At 39.9% G+C, this 18482-nt stretch overlaps 1 protein-coding gene across 2 annotated transcripts; it reads right to left on the bottom strand.

Moving 5' to 3' along the window:
- Positions 1 to 567: 567 nt before the first annotated feature.
- LOC121521518 (solute carrier family 23 member 1-like) lies at positions 568 to 17734 on the bottom strand. Of its 2 annotated transcripts, none has more exons than XM_041805568.1 (12): positions 17630 to 17734; positions 6354 to 6500; positions 5975 to 6132; positions 5689 to 5848; positions 4859 to 5040; positions 4611 to 4731; positions 3077 to 3233; positions 1979 to 2232; positions 1698 to 1862; positions 1175 to 1283; positions 962 to 1057; positions 568 to 835 (listed from the first exon to the last, which is right to left on the bottom strand). In XM_041805568.1, exons 1-12 carry the CDS (start codon positions 17687 to 17689, stop codon positions 579 to 581), a joined length of 1866 nt encoding a protein of 621 aa, XP_041661502.1. In that variant the 5' UTR covers positions 17690 to 17734; the 3' UTR covers positions 568 to 578. The 2 variants fall into 2 exon arrangements, with proteins under 2 accessions (XP_041661502.1, XP_041661503.1); XM_041805569.1 differs by lacking the exon at positions 17630 to 17734 and adding an exon at positions 8059 to 8266.
- Positions 17735 to 18482: the final 748 nt, after the last annotated feature.

Raw genomic sequence — 18482 nt, forward strand, 5'->3', positions numbered from 1 at the left:
TATATGTGGGACATGAAGTATGTATAAATCAACTTGCTGGAGTTTTATATTACGAGGAATAACATCAATAAAGGGCACTTTATTCAAAAGAGCCAAATTTGGGACATGAAGTGCCGAAGTGTCAACAGCCTGCAGCTCCTTCAATAAATCTGTAAAGCAAATTATCTAAATTTGCTTGCATCCGATCTTTAACTTACGGAAGATTGTAATATTACTATTCTTATTATCATTATTATTATTTTTGTTGCTAATAAAAAGTTTATCTTAAATTGACAAATGGCTGAATCTTTTGTGTGTCTGCATAAACAGCATGACGTTTTAAGTATCATACTGGAGGAATTTAAGTGTTATTTAGTCTGATTGGTCCAACATGCTGCTGTTTTATCATGTCTGATCTAATAAATTCATATGAAGAAAATATATACAGTGAATAACCGGTGAGCAAAAACTGTATAGATGGCTGAGAGACCTGACAATATTAGTCTGACCCCCTTTAATAAGAAACAGCAGCCTGACCCAAAAAAGAGGCCCATACAATTCTTACTTTTTATTTTATTATACCAACTTTATTTCAGATGCTAAAAAGCAAATTCCTCAGTGACCCCTGTGCCATTTGGTATCTGCTCACTTTGTGAGGTCTGATTGTCTGCAGACTTGTTCTGAGTCCTTTTGCCCTTCCTCGGGCAGAACGGGATGTATCGAACCCAAGACTGAGATGAGAGGCAGGATGTTATTCCTAAGGGGAGGTCGTACACATCTTCACTTTCTGAAGCGTCGCTCGAGTCCTCAAGATGACATTCATCCAAGGCTAAGAGACCACGCTCACGTTTGGTTCCTATGACAGCAGTGTTAAAAAACAATCAAAAGAGAGCAGCATGCCAAGCTTTTTGATATATTAATATGCATTGCAAATATGCACACAGCTTAAATGACTCACTAGTGAGCTCCCACTTCAGCTTACCTGGAACTGTGTTATCTAGGAAGAAGCCAAGAAACCCTCCAACAAACATATGTGTGGACAATAATATGTGGATCACTTGGTCTAACTCGTTTACACCTGAATAACAAAGTAGGGGTAACAAAGAGGGAAAATATTTAGACAGATATCCTAAATTGGTAAACAGCTTCAAATCCAGTTACAAGACAGAGTGAACAGTAATATCATAAAACAAACCTGTTTGAAAGAAGTCAGGATTCTTCATTATCCAGTTTGGAAGAACAAGTGCAGTGAAGATAGAAAAACCAAAAATAAATATGTTCCTGGAGGAGTTCATGTCTGTGGACTGAAACATGAATGACGTCAGCAAAATCCTGAATAGCAGGCATCACACAATGGGCATGTTTCACAAAGATTTACCTGCATGCTTTGAGGTTAACCTTAATTTTGTTCCTATATGAGGATTGAAGAAAGATAATTTTACTCAACACTAGGACTGAACACTGAATTCTCATACTAAAATAGCTCTACTTCCAGAGGGCAAAAATATTATGCTCAAGGGGAAGGAAGTCAGTGTTTGATTTTGTTGCTGAGTCAGCATGCATGTACTTACACAACTGTTAAATTTACCAAAAATTAAAAGCAAGTTCTCAAGATACTGAAAAGAAGGGATGAATGTGGACATGTCTGTCATATTATGATAATTTATAGCCTACGTCTGTCTTTGTTTGATGGCACCTCGTATTATGCTGTTTCTTACCTGCAGATTTGAAATTCCTGCTGCAGAAATGACTCCAAACATAATCAAGAACATCCCTCCAAGCACTGGCGTAGGAATGGTTGTGAAGATGGCTCCAATTTTACCCAGCAACCCCATCAGAATCAGAAACACTCCACTCAGAAAAATCACCGTCCGGCTACCAACCTGACACACAAACAGTTCAAAATCAGAAAAGTTTTGCAGGTGTGCATAACCTCTTTTTAAAGCAAAGCAACATGGTTGTCAAACTATGGGAAGTTGAAAAATAGCAATGGTCCCACCTTGGTGATACCCAGGGCAGCCACATTCTCACTGAAGGAAGTGGTACCATTGCCTGTCCCGAACGCCCCCGCCAACAAACAGCCGAGCCCTTCAACACCAATGCCCCGGTTGATGGCATGTTTGGGTGGAGGAGGGGCCCCTGATAGCTTGGCACATGTGTGGTAGTCGCCCACAGATTCTGCCATTGAGCATATTATTCCAGCCATAATGCCCATCACACCTGCAAGGCTCACAGTGGGAAGGCCCCACTGACCTAGGTAAGAAGTCAAAACGACGGTTACTGGTATTTGACCCAACAAAATTTACTTTAACTAACCTTTCGTCCAGAAATGAAGCCTAATGATTGATGAATGATAAATGGACTTGGGCTTTTATAAAACTCAGTCTAATGTCAATCAGTATGAATTAATCCAATTCACCACAAGTGGTGCAATAGAGGCAGCACTTTCCAGTTAAGTTTCTTGCCCAATGGCACAATGGCATATTACTGCAGGGGCTGGGGAATGACCCCAAACCTTTCAATGAAAGATGACTGCTTCTACTACTGAGCCACTGTGAACACCTCCATAAAAAAACTCTTTAGAATTATAAGATTAAGTAGATCAGTTAATTCTGTTGAAAAAACATCCAAAAGTTTGAATTAAAAACTCCTGAAGTTGACAAGAATCAAAATTTTGACTTTTTAGGATTGTAAAGTCAAAATTGACCTTTTCTTTCAAAGAAAATCACATCAGAATAAAACAACACACTGACAGCATCTGGGAGGTAAATGATCCAAGCACTGTTTTCAGTGTGATTACTTATAAATTTACCACTTTGTAATGTCCTAAATTTATCACAATAAATTATTCCGCGTTTACATAGTCAAAATTCAGGGTGTAAATTTGCATGTATTTTCACATAAATGTAAAAACATTTTAATCACAACTTCTGAGTTCGGTTCCTGCAACTTCACAACTCAATAAACTCAAAATTTTCTTTTTTTTTTTTTTTTCGTTTTTTAGATAGAAAAAATCTGCTGTTGTTTGCATCAATATGGACCAGTATCAAAAAGAATTAAAGAAAACAGTTAAAGGTAATGTGGAGCATGAACTTACCAGGATAAGGGACTTTAAACCAGGAAGCCTCGTTCACCACATCCCCCTTCACATCAGTACGGGCCAGGTGGCCATACTGGGCTGGATCAGATGGTAGGACATCATAGATGGTGAGGAGGTAGCAGACCAACCATGACACCAAAATGCCCAGCAGAATCTAGTAAATATCGGATATTAGTACAAGGGCCACTAGTCGTTAAATGCGACACAACAACTATTTTAAAAAATACACAAGTATTCAATTTGTGACTCACTCGTAGTCTGAGCTGGCATCAGAATGTGGATGTTCTTGATTACATAAGTCACAGGTGTCAAACTCAAGGACCATGTACTATAACTGGCCCTCCAGTATGAGGTCTACAGATTTCCTCCAGTATAATAATGTAAACTTCAGATTATTTAAAATATCCTTGTTAAGCCATAATGTGGGAAAAGAAATTAATTTGTGTTTTTGTTTCATATTTTCAATTTTGCATCTCAAGATTGCGTCTTGTGATTTTGACTTTTCATTTCATGCTTTGACCTTTTCAACTCAGAATTGGGACTTTGTCACATTTTTATCGTTTAGATTCCCAATTTCAAATTTTAAGTCATATTTTGACATTATCAACTCCTTACATTGGCTTTTAAATTCCATATTTTGACTTTTACAAACATGATTCTAATTTTTTTCCCATATTTTGACATTTTAAATGACTATTTATTACTTTTTATATCATATTTTGACCTTATACACACCCAATTTTGAATTTAAGTCATATTTTTAACTTTTTAAGTCATCATTTTGAACTCTAGCCCATATTTTGACATTTTCAACTCCTAAGTTTTGGCTTTTTAATCTGAAATTTGGAACTATCAGACTCACCATTTAAAATTTTAAGTCATAATTTGACTCTTAAACTCACGATTTCAAAATTGATCTCATATTTTCACCTTTCAAGCTTGTGATTTCAACTTTCTCCTCATATATTTGCTCTTTAAAACATTTTTTTCTGTTTTTAATATCGTGTTCTGATCTTTTGGACTAATAAATTGGAGTTTTTATCTCAGATTTGAGCCTTTAAACTTATCATTTTAACTTTTTTGAATTTCCAAATGATTTATCATCAGTGCTGTTTTTTTTTTTTTTTTTCATATTTTATTGCTGGTGAAAATGAGGTTGACAGTTATGGTTAAATGTTGACCCTGTTAGGCCCTCAGGTTAGACCTTAATCCCGAATCCGGCCCCTGCTGTGATTGAGTTTGACACCGCTGACATAAGTGGTCAAATCACTCAGCCACCACAATAAGATGACTCCTGTTAGCATTCAGGCACTCTTAAGCTAACATTACCTTTAGTAGTTCTTAAAAGGCAAGGTAGATGGTAGTACATCCCTTAGGTGTTAGCCATTGTGAGGTAGCTGTTTATATGATTCTACAGTTTTGAAGTTCTCATACATTTAGTCAGTGACAGCTACAGTATGTTGTGATAGCATACATCCACTTCCTTGCTGACACTAAAAAACATTACTGTTAACTATCACAGAGAACATACAGGCATCGACTGGAAGATGTAGAACTTAGAGGTGTGCAGTTTCTTGGTTTTGCTGTATGCAGGAACAGGAATGGGTACACGACGGAGGTACTGGGAAAACAGGATGATCAGTGCTGTTGTCCTGTATGTGTGGGAAAAACATTAGCATGATCAAGTGAAACAAGAGGCTTATACCTACATATATAAGATACATGAAACATGCCAGCAGTCATCACTTCAAGTAGGACGATCTGGGTCACGTTACGTACATAGCAGAGATGCCCCAGTGGCTGCCGAGCTTGCTTCCAGCTGAGTCGTATAGAGACAGTCCTATGAGAGAGACTGTGGGGGCGATGGTTAAGGGACCAATGAAGCGCATGAGGAAGCCGATAAGACCAGAGAAACCCACCAGGATCTGGAGGAGAGAGGCCACCATGATGGAGCCCTGAAGCTGTGGAGAGAGACACATCAGCAGAGCATTCATGCCAATAATTTTCTTCTGCCTGACTGATAGACCAAGAGTTCCCCAACCTTTTTTTCTGTTTGTCTAAGAAAAGCTGAGCCCCTTCATGACCCTTGCAAAAAACAGAGATGCATGGCTGTCAAAAATTAACATCAATGTTATTTGTTCTCATTGATAGAATCCAAACAGATTGTCCCAACACACTTGTTCTAACCTTTGTATAAACAATTCAGTCAGTGCTTTATCATGATTTTAGTTAATATATCCAAATCTAATTTTGACAGCCTCAGTGCAGACAAGCCCTGCAACCCCGTAAGGGCCAATGTGATATGCTTAAGATATTTTACTCTCAGATTTAAACTTTTCTCTCATTTTTGTTCTACAGTATCAAACAGCAGGTCTAATATATGTTAGCTGCTGATAAGCTACTGTGAAATAAGGCCTATCTTTTTAATTTGTTAAAACAATTTGTTCGTTTGTTTTTAGGATTAAATTACCTGAAAAAATAAGAAATAAGAGGTACAACATTTTGCAACCCTGGGTGTTATGTCAGAGGACAATGGCAGCCATGTGACCACGGTGAATTGACATACTTTAATCAGAAGCTTTAAATGTCACGTGTTTGTGATGGCTCACTGTTCTCATGCGGCTCTGCCACTCTTCTATGAAGGCAGGAGAGGAGGTGTTAACCAGAGTGGCATTCTGGGTCCATGCAGGACACTTCCACTCAGGCATGGACAACATGGCTACTGCAGGTGTTAGCAAAGCAAATGTACCACCCTGGAGGATGGGAAGCCTACATGTGAAACATAAAACAATTACAGCTTTTAATATTTGACTTATGCATACGTATCTCAACTACTTCTCACTCTATCCTTGCAGGATGTTGAGGGGTGTACTGGACCAGCACCATCAATCTGACCTAACACCGAAGGTGACCTGCAGCAGGGTGCACAGGCCAGACACGAAGAAAATGGTGTTAATGAGGCGACTCTGTGTCAGGCTGTCGTGCTGCAGACACAATCCCTCCGACAGTATGAGAGGAATAGAGATGATCCCACCAAAAGCTGTCAGGTAATGCTGCATTGGAGAGCAACAGTGATGGCATTAATATCATGACTACATCAATGAAGCAAGATTATAACACAAAACAGTATTTTCTCTCCCTGCATTGCTGCAATGATAAGGGAGCTAAATGAAAGTCCAGATCAACTTTATTGCTCCAGTTAAAATAAAAATTAATCAGCAACAGCAATAAGGAAATTCCAAGGATTATACAACACAGGTAGGAGCACACCCACCTGAATGGCCAGAAGAATACAGAGGTGCCAAGGGGGAACATCAGTGACACAATAGATAGGTTTATCTCTGTTTTCCTCTGCTCCACAGCTGCTGCCATGCATCTTTTCCTCCTTTTGTTTCAGCTGATCATTGACTTGTTCCTCAATCTGCAATGCCATAAAAATATTCATCAGAAATGAATACTAAGAATGTAAATATAGGTCCCAGAGTGCTTTAAAAAGCATCAAAGTAAAGTGTGATTGCCCAGCAATGTACTTAGAATGGCCTCTGGACCCTCCACTGATTTCAAGCCCCTCAAAAGTCCCACATGTTTTCATAACAAGCAAATTACTGAAAAGTAGGACTACTCTGAAATGTCAAATCCATAAAATAGCAGAAAATTGTGTCATAAAAATGCCATCAAAATTGTTCTTAAAAATATGATTTGTTAAAGAAAAACTGATATTGATCATAATGTGCAAAGCTGTGATTCTCAGGATTCTGACCATGTAAACCATTTCAGGATGAACCACCACAGCAGAAACAATTAATGCATTTGTCAGAATACAGACAAACAATAATAGAAGCGACACAGCTCACCATTAGAAGCTCTCCTGAACTCTCATGATCTCAAGAGTACATCAAAAACAGAAAGAATGCCACAATCTAAATCCAGTCAAATATTTTGTCCAAAAACATGATCTCTAAAGATCCACGGAACTGTTTTTTTTTTATTTTAAATTTGTGGTTGTTGTTCCTAATAGTCCACTGTATTTGCTTGGATTAAAGGGTTTTTTCAGGCAATTATCATCAATGTAGAATAGAAAACTGTCTTCCAACTTTGATCATTTGGGGTCTCCAGTTTGAAAACACCTGACCTTCCCTCTGAAAAAAGGTGTAAAATACTCATTTTCTGCTCCATTATTATCATCTTGAACCTGAACTAGTAAAGGCTTCATGCTTTAACCCAACTGAGTTTTCCAGCAAATACCTCCCAGCTACAGTCATCTATTTTATGTATAACTCAACACCAGTACTAGATACAGTGAGTCTGACAGTTTGGGGAGTGTTACCTTTCTAAAAACTACTTGTTTGTGCTTGTAATCCAAATGGTTTTAACACAGCTTTCAATTAAATTTGGGTATACCTGGATAGAAGTTTTTCACTAATTATGCCTGGAATTCAAAAGAAATGCTTCAAAATACTTTTGAGCAAAATAGAGAAGGGCCACATATTAGTCTCTGGCTACTAAAACCAGCCCTGTTCACGTGAGATTTCTTTACATGTGCTCAGTTGATGTATACTCAACACTAATGCTTTTAAACATTTTTTTCAAAGGTACTGAAACAGAGACTCGGCATGTAGGTGGACAACATAAATGACAAGAGTTACCGGCATGTTTGTAGAGTAGTGAACCAAGTGGGTTGAAAACGAATGTGTTTGTGAATCTAAATAAAACGGTATTATTGTGTGGGCTCTGTGAAAAGACTATGTGATCTTTGAGAGAATTTTAACCAACGTTACATAACCTCTAACCTTAGATACTGCTTCTTGTCCATAACCTTGCTCACCATGTGAAGAATAATCAAAAATGAGTGTAATGCACTCCTCACTATTTAATAAGAAACATCATCAAAAGCATCGGTTTTCTGAATTATCAGTTTTCAGATTGTAAACTTAAAATTTCCTAAATATTTTCTGACAAAAATAAATCATTATACTTACATCAAACGCAAGATTATCAAGCCCAACAGCTCCTTTCCTTGAAGACATAGTAACTTAAATTCAGATTTTAAATAACAAAAATGAACTGTGATTTTAGCCACTTGATCTCAACAACAAGAGGTGTGATCAGTGTCAAGACGACTAAAGGCAAACAAACACGTGAACAAGACGATAAGCAGTCCAAAAAAGGAGGAGTCAAAGGAAGTTATAAAGTTGTAGAATTCTTTAAAAGACAGCGCCAAATGTAAACATTTTGGCCTGACCTACTTCTTTCATTGTCATCACATGCACAGCCACGATGTGTCTCTTTCTCAGGGCAGACTTAAGGTCACTGATGACCTGGTTACGCATCTTTGTCAATAATTAGTCAAAACTTTTACAATATGGAATTCAACTTTGGCCAAACTTCAGAGCAACTGAAATGTATTGTAGTCCTTTACCAGTTCCCATAGAAACAGTATATGTGTCTGTTTTAAAATAATTATACTTAACTCTGGGGCACCAGGAGCTGAGTGACTGTGTCTGAGCTCCATGAGCAGAGGCTGCACTCTAATATATGAATTTGATTGTTTGTTGAAGTAATGTAATATTTTGCTTAAATCTAATCCAGTTTTGCAGTTTTCAACTTGAAATTACGAGTTGTTCCTTTAATGTAGAACTACGAGCTCAGGTACAGTGCATCAGTTTTTGCTTAAGTTTTGTTTCTTTGTGTTTGATTTATTTTCAACCTGTCCTCCAACTGCGTGACTGAAAAGAACTGCAAATTGTGTAAGGTATGACAGAATTATGAGACAAATTTGTATTTTGTGATTAAAAATGTGTAGACCCAACTGAATTGTTTACTGTGTATTTTTTAATTCCAAATGATTACACAGCTGTACCAGCTTTCTGAATATGAAGGCTATGCAAACTTTTATTTCAGCAAGTTTTACAGTAGCCTAAAAAGTATACTGTCAGAGCATTTTTTTTTTCTTTTGGAATTTTGAATAGTACCTCAAGCAGTAAGTCAAGAGGTACATGGCTACATGTGAGCTACATGGTAAAACGTAATAACAAGGCCCAACATAAAATAGGTAACTAACAAGTTTCACAGCTTTTTTAGTTGAAGGACCTAACTTAATACACCATGTTGCCATTTAGTTAACATAACATACTCATTGCTAAAAATTTGGGGTTAGCAGAAAAAGTTTCTAATAGATACAGTGCTTACCACATTTAGTAGACCATCTGTCGTATTTGTCTCAGAGACCATCCAGCATCATGAAATGCTTTAATGTGGACTCTTTCATTTTCAGTGAGCTCTCCATGTTTTATCATTTTGAACAGGAATGAGGAATTTCAAACTGAATTCACCTTTTTATACCCAAATTCCAGCCGGCTCACTGGGCTTCTCCGAGAAGTCAGAAATTAATCAAGCATAACATTCAACCACTAAAACTCATTTTTCTGTTCAGGAATGCAAGTAAATAACTATAATTTGACATTTTAATCAAGAAATAATAATGTGCTTTACTATTTTTTTAGGTTTTTTTTTTTTTTGTAAATCAGTAAATTTGAAAATTCATGGATAACAATAATAATTATATTTTAGCATTAAAAATATAATTTGGGGTTAAAGAGCTTCTACATATTGGTGTATTAACCACTGCAGAAACATAAAAAAATGATTTTGGTAATGACCAGTGATGTTAATTTAGGGCAGCTGTGGCATAATCCTTACTTTGGGTGGTGGTCTAAAAAATTTGTTAAGTACTGTGTATATTTCAGTTTTTTTTATTTGCTGTAGGTAGAGCTCCCAGGGAATGTTGGCTCAAATCAAATCTATATGTTCACTTACATAATTTAACAAACTCAATATTATTTGTTGTACCAACTGGTTCATTTATCGAAAGTGCAACCAGTATTTCATAATTTTTTCACTCAGCATTAATCAAGTTGGATTTTCTTTTTTTTTTTTTTTTTTTTTTACAGTGTAGAGAGCCCCCGCACCTTGCTATGATAAGCTGTTATAGCAGCTTGTTGCACCAGTCTCAGGGAAGGGGTTTTCTAGGTTAGTTTTACATAAATATCTTAATATCTTTTTTAATGTAATTTCACTAAATTATTTGACAATCAAACTTCAATCTGCAGAGTTTTCCCACAGTGCCTTTGGGCATCAGACACTTTTGCACCATGAGTGAAGTTACTGACTCAGTTAGAGTGGGGAACAACTACACTGAAAAGTAAATAACATTGGATGAACCGAGAAAAAAAAAAAAAAAACCTGAAGTGGTCACATGTCACATTTGACATTAAATTAATGTAAGAAGGTAATTTCTTTCAACCCACTTTTTTAAAAATTCAGCTGAATTTATTTTGTGGATTTGACCAAACCATTTCTTGATTATGCTAAATTGCAACATGAAGTTGGTTTTACCAACCTAATGTTAATAATTCCTTCCTTCAATGTGGCATCATTTTTGGGGTTTGAGCAAATAATTATTTTGATTAACTCAATTAAGAACAGTTTTATTAACTCACTGGCAATTAATCAAAATATTACCACTACTTTTAAAACTCTTACATAATCAGTTTTAACAAAAATTTGGAGTATTTTTAACGTGTTTGGTTTTACAGTGTACAGGAAAGTAAATAATAGGGTGGAAATTACTCGAGTTGTCTTTCATTTAATTTAAGTTGCTTCAAAGAACATTTTTAATTAAAAAAACATCAAATTAATTACTACATAGACTCAAAGGAACTATGTTGATACAACTTGTCAGTTAGAGTTGGGGAAAAATTAATAACTTTGTGTGTTACCACTTGAAGTAACTTTTCTTAAGTTTATCCAAGTTTGACCTTTAAAACAGACTGCTTGGGTTCAAATTCAGCCTCTGGCTCCTTCTCTGTGTGTCATTCCCCACTCTTGCTCCTCAGTCCCTGTGGTGTGTATCAGACTTTTATTTTGTATCTTATTTTGTGGACTTCCGGTCGCCGACTTCCGGCCTCCGTTTTTGTGTCGGGTAACTTTACACTGCTTCCTTTGAGGTCACCATCCCCAGAGAGCATGGCAGAGAGCATTCACACCTGTGACTCATCGATTAATCAAGATGGACTACAAGAGGCTGCTTGAGACTCTCTGCTGTGCCAGAGTTTTCTTATCACTCACCAGTGATAATCCTCAGCACTCGGCCTTCGTGATCTTGCACCATTTGATTATTCTCCAGTGTTTTATCGTTGACTTTGTACTTACGTGTCTCTCTGCTTCCCTTCCAGTGCCTCACTCCATGTTCACTGACAGCCTGTATAGCACTCTCCCCACGAAGATCCCTCACCCCGTTCCTGTGGATCCCCCCCCCCCCCCAGTCATCAATAAAACCTTTAAAACCGCTCCGTTTCCTGCATTTTGGGTTCAAATTCCACACCATCACATCACAGAAAACTCTGGCTAATATGGACCCAGCAGAACCGGAACCCATCAGAACCGCCATCACCCAGCAAGGACAACGCCTCGGACAACACGAGAGCATGCTACATGAAATCATGAAGTCAATACAAAGCCTCACCACTCAAGTCTCCACGCTCTCTGGTCACCTGCAACCTGCCTCTCAGCCCTCCAGTGTTTCACCTGACCCCAGTTCTGTGAGTAATTCCCCCACCTCTGCTCCCCCAGCCTTAGTCTCCTCACCTTCCCCCCCTCTTAAGGAACCGTATGTACCCCAACCAGATTTTTTCGCTGGTGAAATAGGGTTAGCCAGTAGTTTTTTGTTAAGATGTTCATGTGTTCGACCAGCAACCCAGTAGTTACCCTTCAGATAGGGCTAAGATAGCTTATGTTATCAACCTTCTCAGAGGCAAAGCATCCCGTTGGGCCACTAGTTTGTGGGACAGGAAGTCCTCCCTTCTCACCTAATATTCTGAGTTTTCTTGTGAACTTATCCGTGTGTTTGATCATCCCCTGCAGGGCCAGTCGGCCTCCAAAAGGTTATTTACCCTCACCCAGGGTTCCCAGTCTGTAGCTGATTTTTCTGTTGAGTTTAGGATCACGGCTTCTGAGAGCAGGTGGGGGGAGCAGGAGCTTAAGGGGATATTTTTGAAAGACGCCTCTTTATGCCCCTGCATTAATTTCCGTGGGCTCAATGATATTACGATTAAGAATAAGTACTCTCTGCCTCTAATCGATCCCTCATTTGAACCCCTGTGCTCTGCCAAAATGTTCACCAAATTAGACCTGCGTAACGCTTACCATCGTATCCATATTAGAGAGGGGGACGAGTGGAAGACAGCGTTCAATACACCTTTAGGTCACTTTGAGTACCAGGTGATGCCTTTTGGCTTAACTAACGCCCCAGCGGTTTTCCAAGCCCTTATTAACAATGTCCTTAGGGATATGCTCAACAGGTTTGTATTTGTCTACTTAGATGACATCCTGATCTTCTCACGTACTCTCCAAGAGCATCGGCAACACATCAGGTTAGTTCTCCCGAGACTACTTGAGAATGAGTTGTATGTAAAACCCGAGAAATGTGAGTTCCATTCCCCCTCTGTCAGCTTCTTAGGCTACATCATCGCCCAGGGACAGCTCAGACCTGATCCTGCCAAGATCCAGGCAGTTAGCGATTGGCCCACTCCCTCTTCCCGCAAAGAACTCCAAAGATTTCTAGGTTTCGCCAATTTCTACCCGCAATTTATTAGATTATAGTAGAGTGGCAGCCTCCCTCACTAGACTCACGTCTGTTAGCGCCCCCTTCAGGTGGACACCAGAGGCTGAGGAGGCGTTCACTCGACTCAAGACTTTGTTCACCACGGCACCTGTGCTCAAACATCCTGATTCTGCTCTCCAGTTTGTTGTTGAAGTGGACGCCTCCGACACAGGGGTGGGGGCGGTCCTCTCCCAAAGGGACCCTGAGACTCACAAGCTACACCCTTGTGGCCTTCTTCCCCCGCCGATTGTCCCCCGCTGAGAGAAACTATGATGTGGGTAATCGAGAGTTGCTGGCTGTCGTGTGGGCCCTGCAGGAGTGGAGGCACTGGCTCAAGGGCACGAGTCAACCCTTTTTGATCTGGACTGACCATAAAAATCTAGCCTACCTGCGCTTGGCCAAACGCCTAAATCCACGTCAGGCCCGGTCGGCTCTATTCCTGAGTCGCTTCAACTTCTCTCTGTCCTACAGACCTGGCTCCAAGAATACTAAGCCAGATGCCTTATCTCGTAGAGATTCTGGTCCGGAGGAGCGTGGAGAGCCAGATTACATCCTTCCCTCTACCTGCATCGTGGGAGCGGCGTCTTGGGAGATACAGACTCTAGTGCGGGACGCTCAGAAGCAGCAGCTAGACCCCGGTACTGGACCCCCCAACCGTCTCTTCGTCCCCGACTCCGTCAGATCACCTGTGCTGCAATGGGCCCATTCCTCTAAGCTCACCTGTCATCCTGGTTTTCAGCGCACCCTAGAGTTCCTCCAGCGACACTTCTGGTGGTCCGGGATGACACGGGACGCGCGCCAGTTTGTGGCTGCTTGCCCTGTTTGTGCCCGAGGTAAATCCTCTCACTCTCCTCCAGCTGGTCTGCTGCGCCCTCTGACGGTAGCCAGCCGCCCATGGTCACACATAGCTCTGGACTTCATTACCGGTTTACCCCCCTCAGAAGGTAACACAGTTATATTAACGATCATCGACAGATTCTCCAAATTCGTGCACTATGTTCCTCTCCCCAAGCTCCTTTCAGCTCTTGAAACAGCAAATCTTCTAGTGACTCATGTTTTCAGACATCATGGAATCCCTCTCAATATCGTTTCGGACCGCGGACCACAGTTTTGCTCGTTAGTGTGGAGGGAGTTTTGCAGAGAGCTAGGGGCTTCTGTTAGTCTTTCCTCCGGGTACCACCCCCAGACTAACGGGCAAACGGAGCGGGCTAACCAGAGTCTGGAGGCGGCGCTGCGTTGTGTGGCAGCCAATCATCCGGTTTCCTGGAGCTCCCACATCACGTGGACTGAATACGCGCACAACTCCCTCACCTCCTCGGCCACAGGTATGTCACCTTTTATGTGCTGCTACGGTTTCCAACCTCCCTTATTCCCAGAGCAGGAGCAGTCAGTGGCCGTGCCGTCTGTCCAGCACCATCTACAACGGGTGAGGGAGGTATGGAGGTCTGCGCAGGCTGCTCTCTCACGCACTGCGGCCAGAAATAAAAGATTGGCGGATGCCCGTCGATCCCCTGCCCCCGAGTATCAAGTGGGTCAAAAGGTGTGGTTGTCTTTCCAGGACTTACCTCTCAACGTGGAGTCACGTAAGCTTTCCCCTCGTTTTGTCGGACCATTTGAGATTATTAAAATCATTTACCCCTCTGCAGTCACCCTCAGACTCCCGGACTCTATGAGGATACACCCCACCTTTCACATCTCTTTACTGAAACCTGTTGCTGCCAGTGACCTCAGCCCTCCTACCGTCGCCCCTCCCCCCGGATCATTGATGACCATCCTGCCTATACCATCTCTCATATGTACAGAACACAGTTTTCTAGTCCTCAAGGCTACAAAAAAGGCATCTTAAATAAGAACAGGCTGCTTATGTTTTTAACTTACTTCCATTATGTTAAAGAAAAGCAGGAGCAAACCTGAAGCTTGAGGAGAATACTGGCAGCCTAAGCTGGATGGTTTGTCTGATCAAGGGTTGCATTCAGAGCTTACCTCAAACTGTCAGCCTTGGTTTTCAGAGCAAAATGAGAAAGATGGTAAGATAAAGACATTTAGGCCTTCAAAGAGAAGATGTTTGTGTGCTAAGAGAATGTAGAGTGCTGATAACATCTTTTTGTGTGAGGCTGATAAATGTGACGAGGCAGGTGTAGCAGCTTGAATTATCATGTGAAAACACTGCAGTCTCCAGTTTTATAATAGAAATTAAAACAAACAGGGTCAACTCCAGTGCTTTCCTTCCTTGTTCCTTGTTGATCTGGGTTTGATGTCAGGTCAAAGCAACCCAGAGTCATTCACTCCCTCGTGGCTTGTGTCAGTAAAACCCGTAGAGAGAATGAGTGCAATAGTCTGTCTTTTCTCACAGACTTGATTTAATAACAGTGATCAAAACAGGATGAAACCAGGTCAAACTGACACAGCACTCATCAGCGACAGAGAGAGAAGGGACTTACTGAAACAGGGTGAGCACTATGATGTAGTCTATGCTTTTATAATAATGCTCAAATGTGCTTGTTTGCACTCATTTATTAGTGCTGTTTTTGGGCTGTACATAAGGGGCCATTCATATTTTAAACTGTTGTAGAAAAAACATTTTTAATGTCATTGCCTGCGATGTAGCACATGATCAACTCCCTGTGACATCCTAACAAATAATGTTGCTTTATCATTCTGTGATGGAGTAGGTTAATTTTTCATATTTTGTAATGTAATGAGTTATGTGCATGTATCTAGGGTGTGAATCATTTATCAGGCAAATGGTAAAGCTAATGCCAACTTAACACAAACAGGAAAACACTTCCAGAAGCTGCAAAGCCCTCATAAAACAAATCCTGTCTGTGTTGTAGTTGTCAAACCAAGATTTATTTTGCAGATCTGCACACAGTTTTGCACACTGGTGCAGATAACTGGTGATACTCTCTGACAGGGAAAGGTAGGGTGCAGGGATGTAAACACGGAGGCTGAGCGCAGCACAGAACATTCAGTCAGCAGACGTCACAGCACATAAGGTATTTGTTCAACCAGCAGCAAGCTGTTGTTTCTCTATGGAGGCTGAGGGAAACAATAAAGACACATCTCAGAAGGTCTTTGTGGTAGCATATTGCACAATGGCTGCAGCCTACACTTGAAGCTTTATAGCTTTATAGCCCTGTGATAGAACATACAGCACAGCACTTTTTATAGCTTGATGATACGTAAAGAAAGGAACTTCTTAAATAGGGGAAGCATTAACAAGTTTAAAAAGTGTGCATCCATACAGTGCCATAAAAAATATTCAACCTCTTGGATGTTTTACCCTCTTATTTATTTTATAAATGAGTCATAGTTAAAACATAGTTTGGCTTTATTTCAAGTGTAGTATTAAAAAAAACTGTGTCTGGAAGGTCCAGTCACTGACAAATTCAGTATTCCTGGCTACCATTACACCATGAAAACAAAAGAACACTCCAGGCTATTTAGAGAAAAGGTTATTGAAAAGTATAAGTCAGGGGACTGATACAAAACATTTCAGAAGTACTGAACATTGCTGTAGTACAGTCAAATCCATCACCAAGACATGGAAGGAATATTGCACATGTGTAAATATGCTGAGATCAGGCCGTCCTCCACTGAGTGACCATGCAAGAAGGAGACTAGTGAGAGAGGCCACCAAGACACCTCTGAAGGAGTTACAAGCTTCAGCAGCTGAGATGAGAGTTTCTGCATACAACAATTGTTGTTGTGGCTCTTCACTACCAAAGCTTTATAGGAGAGTGGCAAAGAGAAAGCCACTGTTGAAGAAAAATTATATATAATCCCGATTAGAGTTTGCCAGAGTTTGGCAGCATCATGCTGTAGGGACACTTCTCAGCAGCTGGCTCTGGAAGGCTTGTAAATGTAGAGAGTAAAATGAATGTGGCAATCCTGGATCTTCTTAAGTCTGCAAGAGAACTATGGCTTGGGAGAAGAGTCGAAGCCTAGACCTCAGTGCCGTTCACTCCCGATCCCCATGCAACCTAACAGAGCTTGAGCAATTTTGCAAAGAAGAAAGGAGTTAAATTGCAGCGTATGAGTGCCTGATTGAGACCTATCCACACAGACTCAGTGCTGTGATTGCAGCCAAAGGTGACTCTATTAAATACTTACTTGAAGGGGTGAATGTTTATGCAGTCATTTATTTTACATCTACATATTTTTATTCAATTAACATTACTTTGTAGAATTCTGTTTTAACTTTGAAATTAAAGATGTTTAAAAAAGTTAGAGTCAAAAAAGCCAAATTATATTGACCATGATTGATTTATAAAATCAGTAAAATGATAAAACATCCATGGGGCAAATACTTTTTAAAGGCACTATGTTATGATAATCAGCTGGGATGTTCCAGTGTTTTTATCTTATCATCAGCTTAATGTCATTTTGAATCTATGCTGTTATGTAGCAAGAACAGTATTCAGTGAGACAACCTTGTCTTCCTTCAGACAGACCAGTCAAGACCAACTCTGCCTGAGGATGATCAGCAAGTTTATCTCAAGCCATGCATGTATTTCTCGCCAAAACTCCTCCAGCTGAGTAAGATTGGATCAACGGCTGACAGGCGAATACTTGTCTGGAGCAGAGAAACCAGGTCTTTCTAACACAAACAAGTGCCAGCACCAGTTCATCTATGTGTTAAGCCAAGGGAAGGAAAAAAACAAACTTTGTCCCCAAGCTGGCAATGAGTTTAACATCAATGTAAGGTGCTTTTGCTATTTCTCTATAACAGAATGTCCTATTTAGATTAAAAATCTCTTACCAGAGAAACCTAGAGCCAAACAAAATCACAAATTTAAAAGATATACTGTCTTGCTTCATTGTCAGATGTCTCTCCCTTTACCACACCAAAACACCCGAAAATCTAAACAACAATCCTCTTTACTTACTGAGAAAAGGAAAATGTCCCACTCTGCCTGAGGAGGATCTGCAAGTTTTGCTCCAGCCATGCATGTATTTTTCTCCAAAACTCCTCCATCTGAGTGAAATTTGGATAGCAGCTGACTGGTGTATATTTGTTTTCAGCAGGGAAGCCAAGTCCTTCTAAAGTAAACAAGTGATAGCACGAGCTTATCTGAAAATGGAATGAAAACCTGAGAAAACAAAACTTAGTCCCCAAACTGGCGTTGTAAGGTATTTTAAGGCTATTCATTGAGATTAAATGTCTCTTAGGGACTTTTGGACCTTGGGACAAACAAAATCATAAAATACATAAAAAAAACAGACCAGACTAAAGACTTACAATAATATCAAACATGTTTGATATCGGCTGAGATAATGAGAGAGTGCCACAACTTTAGCAAGACTCCTATGATTTTACTCCCACTTTGGATTTCATCTGCGACTTTGAAATCGTACAAGAAGTCATTAAGTGCAAGGCTACCATGAGAAACATTTCATAATAAAACAGTAAAAAAGGTCAGAGGTCTAATCTTAGGTTCAATTAGGAGAAGTTACATGAATGGTGGCTTTATCATCATTAGATCTAGTTAAAGCTAACATAGCTACACTATCTATGTAATTAATGTTACTACATAAGCTACATTAGCTTAGCAATGTGAGCTGTAGCCAATGTAGCTAAAACTAATACAACTATGTTGAGAATGTATCTACGTAGCTTTCATCGCTGCGTTGTGTGCTTAGCTTTTGCTATGTAGCTCTTTTACCAATAGATAAGTTAACTTTAGCAAAGTGAGCTTTAGCAAATATAGATAAAGCTGACATAGCTACATTGAAAACATT

The sequence above is a fragment of the Cheilinus undulatus genome, linkage group 14, assembly GCF_018320785.1.
Source record: "Cheilinus undulatus linkage group 14, ASM1832078v1, whole genome shotgun sequence".
In the NCBI taxonomy this organism is placed as follows: domain Eukaryota; kingdom Metazoa; phylum Chordata; class Actinopteri; order Labriformes; family Labridae; genus Cheilinus; species Cheilinus undulatus.

Coding starts and splice junctions, on each gene's coding strand:
- LOC121521518 (XM_041805568.1), bottom strand. CDS start 17,689: ATGGCTGGAGCAAAACTTGCAGATCCTCCTCAGGCAGAGTGGGACATT. Junction 2,233..3,076: donor GTTTAAAGTCCCTTATCCTG/GTAAGTTCATGC, acceptor CTTCTTACCTAG/GTCAGTGGGGCCTTCCCACT. Junction 1,863..1,978: donor CTGCCCTGGGTATCACCAAG/GTGGGACCATTG, acceptor TTTGTGTGTCAG/GTTGGTAGCCGGACGGTGAT.